Source organism: Phaenicophaeus curvirostris, chromosome 8 (assembly GCF_032191515.1).
Source record: "Phaenicophaeus curvirostris isolate KB17595 chromosome 8, BPBGC_Pcur_1.0, whole genome shotgun sequence".
Classification (NCBI taxonomy): Eukaryota; Metazoa; Chordata; class Aves; order Cuculiformes; family Cuculidae; genus Phaenicophaeus; species Phaenicophaeus curvirostris.
Window position 1 is genome coordinate 14618891 of NC_091399.1, and position 6000 is coordinate 14624890.

Here is a 6000-nt window from a genome sequence, read left to right on the forward strand (position 1 = left end):
ATATTGCCAAAAAGTGGACATCAACTTTGTAAACTTCTATACTGTTTTTAATTTTTGCACTCCAAACCAGAATACTTAGTTTATAAAGCTAACCCCCTTGTATCATCATTCAATATTTATCTGGTTGTAAGAGTAAGCCATTTAGAATTCTGTTCTTGAACTCAATTCCCTTTATAAGCACAGCAAAGATCAGTAACAGCACAATCAAATGTTGTTTTTTTCAGAAGCTATTTTCATGGCAAGAGCAGAAGACAGCTATCTTGACATGACATAGTGATGAAGTATTTGACATACCTGCAATGTTTACATTTCTTTATTTTTCTAAATTGGAAAAAATAGATTATACAACATTCTACTAAAATCTAAGCAAAAAGGAAATATTTTTTGAAAGCTCAGTGACTTTCAAGAGAATGAGAAGAATTTGGATCATAAGTAAAACAAGTTACCAACACAGAATAGTACCGTACCTGCTGCTCTTCGACATTCCACAACTTAAGCACAAGGAGATGACAGACATATTTAACTTTTGCAATTAAAAATATTGTATGCGTGGTGGTTGGTAAAGATGCAGGCAGCAAATGACAACTCTGGCATGAAGCTCTTCCCAGGTCCAACTCCTCAGGTTGGATATCCATAACACATGCAGTATTTCTAGGTTTGGAAACTCTTCTCAGAGAAGTTGAAGTATTCCTATTTGCTAGAACACACAATCTGGTTTTGTTGCATTGTGTATGTGTTGAAAACGGCAGAAATGATTAAGTATGGTTAAGTACAAGGCAGAAACGATTACACCATCAGCAACTGGAGGTTTAAGACTTAAAACACTTCACTGGGTAATCTTAATCCTATCCAGAGAGGTTCTCTCTGGGCACCTCATGTTAACTGACAGGTCCAATTAAGGTGATGGCTAGAAAATATGGTGCTCCTTAGCGCAAAGATTTAGACCATTACGCAACAACATGCATTTCTTTAGATTTTTAGCTTGAATGGCCAAAAAGGGTAGAGCTTTCAGCAAAACATTATATGCGACATAACAGCCAAAATGTTGTAGTGGACTCCAGTTCTGTGGAAAAATAAATCCCATTTTAAAAAAACACCGTTTGATTTGCAACTGTGATGCATCAGCCACCTGATCAATGAAGAAAAGGCAGTTTAAAAAGGTACAAAGAAAACATCAGAGTATGCTACAGACAGGCAATTTTCCTGATACACTGCATTCAATTAATTTCCCACCATGCCAAAGATTCCCAAATGCCAAAGCGGCATTACCATTTCATCAAGGAACTTGAAACACAACTTTGCAGCTCCAGACTTCATGCAACTTATAAAAACAGAACATTTGGGTATTATTCCATACAGAACATAAAACATACAAACTATGAAGCTTTTACCCAGGGTGATGAAAATCAACTGTTATTACAGTGTTTCAAATCAACCAGAATTAAAGGAAGTAAATGAGAACAGGAGTTAGTAACTGAGTAAAAAAGAACCCAAAATTTAAAACTACTCTTGAGTGCAACTCTAGAAGTGTTAACAGGCTGCCAGAATCTGTACAGCAAATTAAAGCTAGAATTCCACTTGAATCCATCCTTAATGACCTTCTACAATTTCAAAGTCTAAGCAAGCTATATAAAATGAAAATAACAGAGAAAATGAAATATTTATTTCCACAGCTGCCTGCACCCAACATTAATATTTTATTCGCATTATACAAGAGCTATGAAATCATCCAGTTATTTTAAAAGTTTGCTAGGCTTACCTACCAAGTACCAAAATTGGACTCAGGTTTGGATTTGTGGGTTCTTTTTCCCCTTCATTACTTAAAGGACTATTAAGAAAACTGACATTTAAAAAAAAAACACCAACATTTGCACAGGTGATCCCCACAGTCAACCCCTCCGCCCTTGGGAATATTCTCAGAAGCTGTTTTTACTGACACTACTAATAGTTACACAGCACGTCAGCAGACTAGCCAGGACGAGGTTATCAATGTTTTAAGAAGTCATTAAATAGTAACAAGGAGTATATGAAATTACTGTCTCTGTTCCCAGGGCTGAATTGAATTACTTATTTATTCAACACCCAATGGCTAAACAAAAGGTACATTGAATCCACCGAGAGGGAAGAGAACAAGGCCCATTCATCTGTGTGCTTCTAATGAAATTCTGTTCCTGCTAAACAGGACAATGTTCTTCCAGATATTACTGTGGAAATACTCATACCGGGCTACATTTTGTTATTCTGTTTATGGCTGCCTGGTCCTGTTCTCTGAAAGGTTGGCATCTGCTGAATAATTTCTCATTTGTAAAACTACCTCAGCCTTATCTCTCTCTCTAAGCTACGCATCTGGCCTGGCTCCTTTTACTTTCTTCTTCTTTCCCCACTTTGTCTCCGACTTTCTTCACATTATCTGTTGAATCTTTATTAGAATATAAACCCTAAGCAGGTGCCTCCACCCTGGCGTCCCTGTTTTTTTTTCCTCCCATTTTAGAGTCTCCCTTCCTTCAGCTGTTCTCATTTTATGCCAGAGAACAAAAAACTTAAGAAATAAGGCAACAGAAGAAGGCAAGAAGACTCATCAACTACTACAATCTCTAAACAGAATTTAGTTTTATTCCACTGAATTCCCACTAAGAGGATTATTTTGCTATTGAGGAGGGAATGGGACTGCTATGCAAATCACCATGAAACATGTTGATACACAACACACCTGGACAGAAAACAAAACCCTTAATCTACCTCTTTAATTCAGGTGCATAAAATCTGCCACAGCATCCTATAATAAAGATCACAGGGTATTCCTGACTCCTGCCCTTATTCTCTGTTTCTATACGTAATGCACAAGCGTATCACATTGACTGCTCCAAACAAGTTAAGTATACCTCTGCTGGAACACTGTTTAGTTAAATTAAGTTTGATGGCAAACTTAGAAACAAAGCAACATACACACAAAGAAAGCACACAACATCTTCAGCAAAGATAAAAGCAGTTACATGTTTTTTGTGTATGAATTTAGCAGGTCAAGACAAGCCAGTTCTACACATATCTATTCCACAGAACACTTATTAGTCCCATTTACTAACATCAGCGTTTTGTTTTCAGTCACTAAAGTACATAAGAATGAAAAATAGTTGCCTTCCACCACTGTAAGTGTTTTTACAGCTGCTACAGTGATAATGGTCAACTACAGCAGGGAGAAAGAAACAGCTTGCACAGTGAAGAAATAGACTCATAGGAAAGCCTTTGCTTAAGAATGGGCCAGCAGCTTCTTTCTGAAGTCAGTTCTTCTGGAATACCAGCAGGAAGGAAAAAGCAGTCAGAGAGCTAAACAAGCCTGTATTGATAATATCTGTAAATAAAAAACTTTAAAAACTGATACCACCACCCCCCTAGTAGTGTATGACCTGTTCTTTCCTGCAAAGAAAGTATTTCCAAATTATGAAGAACTAAATCATTATAAAATTCCAGTTCAAATCTCCTGAATTAATTTAGTTTCTCTGAGTTTTTGAAAAGTTTAATATTTAAAAAAAATTAAAATGATTATGCCTTGACGTTTTTAAATGCTCATTAGATTACAGTTTCTACAGAAAGGCTGAATAAGGCCATTAATATTCTTATTGTTAACCAGTATCATTCAAGGCTGTACTGAAACACAGCTTAAAGCAGTAAGACACTTCCCCCTGACTGCGCTTGCCAGTACTTTTGAAGTTATTTCTGGTCTGTCAGTTTAAATGAAACTACCAGCCATGGCGCTTTCTCCATCCATTTACTCTGCAATCGTACCCTGAACAGCTCCTGCTGTTGCTAAAGAGCGAGCAGGGATCTGCTGTCAGTGTTTGGGGAGGACCAAGAGCATCAGCAACAGCGTGCGTAAACATGTTACAGGAATGCTGAGAATTAGACAAGTTCAAGAAATAGCATGCTCATACACTTAGGGATTCTTGCTGTCAAAGCCATCACATACAGATTCTGGCAAAATAAAGCAAGCAGAGAGTAAATTACAGTTTATTTGCTAACTTTCTCATTTCTAACTATGAAAAAGCACCTCCTGCTGACCTCCCTGCTAACCAGAACTAACACTGTACTCTGTGAAATGGAACTTCAGATCAATCTAACAACAACCCAACTGTCAGAACAGTTTCAGAATTAATTTTGAGCTGTAGAACGTCTGTCTCCCAAACAGAGGTAGTGCTTTCCTCATTAGCTAGCAAGGAAAAGGTCTCCAAAACAAGACTGATCAGCGACCAGGGGTGAGGGCAGGGAAAGAACACATCAAGATTCACGCTTTTTATTTGTTTTTAAAACAATCATTCCAGTGTTCCAACGTCTGTATTGAATGAGCCACAAGATCTACCCTTCCAAACACCAGCCATCCAAACGCCATGCGCTACACAATGCTTCTGTTGTTCTGGTTCATTAGAGGGAGCCTGCAATGCTAACACATTGTCCCAGGTCTGTAAAGGGGATTCCAGAATAAAAATAATAAAAGCTTTCAGAAGGAAAATCATGTATCCTCTTGGCTTGCAATAACAGTACTTTTGTGGTCCAAGGTATAGAAGCAGTTTCTCTCTGTCAATCAAACCTCTTTATTTATAGGTGACAGTACACCTGAAAAGTCATCATTCACAGAAGCAATATTTGGACAAAGAGAATTTCAGCAGACAAAACTCAATTTGTATATGCAGCCCAAAAGCTAAAAGTTGTGAGCGCATGTATTACCATGTGGAGATCATATTTCATATCATTCTGTTCATCAGAAACACAAAGAAATACAGGCAATCGTGTACTATTCTGCAACTGCATAAAGTTCCAATAGTATACAATCATCTAGGTATACTAATACAACCTATGATGCAACAAAAATGTATTTTCATAGTACAAAAATGGAGAAAAGAAAATAAATACAGTGATTTTAACTTTCAGTTTCAGTAACATGTGTAACAGAAATACCAAACTATTTGTTGCAACTTGTTTATTTTTCTGTTGTTAACAAGACTTATTCACCCATACTAAAAATTAGTAGTCTTACCTGTATCGCACATGAAAGGAACGATCTTCACGCATGCTTATCAAAACATTACTTTCCTCCATTGAGTTGCATTATCAGTAGAGAAAATAATAGTGTTCTGTAGTAGGGTAAGTATTTTGCTATGGAGAATTGTTGTCAGAACAGCATTCAGTTAGTATATTAATAAGTTGGAGTAAAGGTATCCTAAGCTCCTGTTGAAAACCTCTTCTGTATTACTAAGGTTAGGAGGTCACAGTCAGACACATCTGAAACCTTCAGAAACGTGTTCAAGTTCTTTCATCTGTGGCCCTTTAAGCTCCATTCAGCTGCGTTTCTGCAAAGGGAACACAAGATGCTTGGCTTGAAGTCTCATAGTCAGTTAATAACTCATAACCACTTGCAGCTGATGTAAAAGCAAAACATTACTCCTACCGCGCAGGAAGCGCCAATCAAGAACTTAAAGCAAGAGCCACAGCCTTTTTACACATGCACGGCAATTCCTGAAGGCAAGCGAGAAAGAAAACAAGGTTTAACAAAAAACAACACTCTTTTCTGTTGGAAACTCTGAGTAATTTATCCTTGTTAGTATTCTTTGGTCTCATGAAGTTCCATGCAAAAAGCTTAAAGGATGAAAGCTACAAAATGAAAGATGTAATATAAAACAGTTCGCAAATGGCTTTACATGTTAACAGCAAGGGCTGAAACCCTGCTCATTAGCTGAAGTCCCACAGTAGCGAGAACTGGCTGACACAATCCCACCTGGAGATCATCCATTCTGGAGACCATCCGACCCAGAACATCACGAGCACATAAGTGAGCAGAGATTTAAGCTCTCTTCTGCTTTCCTCTCCCCACTTCCAAAAGAAAAGGGGGGAGGCATGGGCGGGAGGCAAGTAGGGGTTGGTTGGTTTATTTTTTTACACTGGCTTCACATTGCTGCATGAGCTCCAAACTCTGCTTCAAAGGGATTGCAGCAGCCAGCACTTAGACAT

General features: G+C 37.9%; 1 protein-coding gene across 3 annotated transcripts in view; it reads right to left on the reverse strand.

The window, feature by feature from the left end:
* Nucleotides 1-5342, reverse strand: part of GPSM2 (G protein signaling modulator 2) — a 17330-nt gene extending 11988 nt beyond the window's left edge. For 2 of the 3 annotated variants that reach the window (XM_069862558.1, XM_069862556.1), the window contains exon 1: nucleotides 5030-5342. In XM_069862558.1, the coding sequence (XP_069718659.1) occupies nucleotides 5030-5091 (62 nt within the window). In that variant the 5' untranslated portion in view covers nucleotides 5092-5342. Of the gene's footprint in view, nucleotides 1-467; nucleotides 1809-5029 lie in introns of those variants that run through there. The other variant, XM_069862557.1, reaches the window with a different exon arrangement.
* Between the last annotated feature and the right edge of the window lie 658 nt (nucleotides 5343-6000).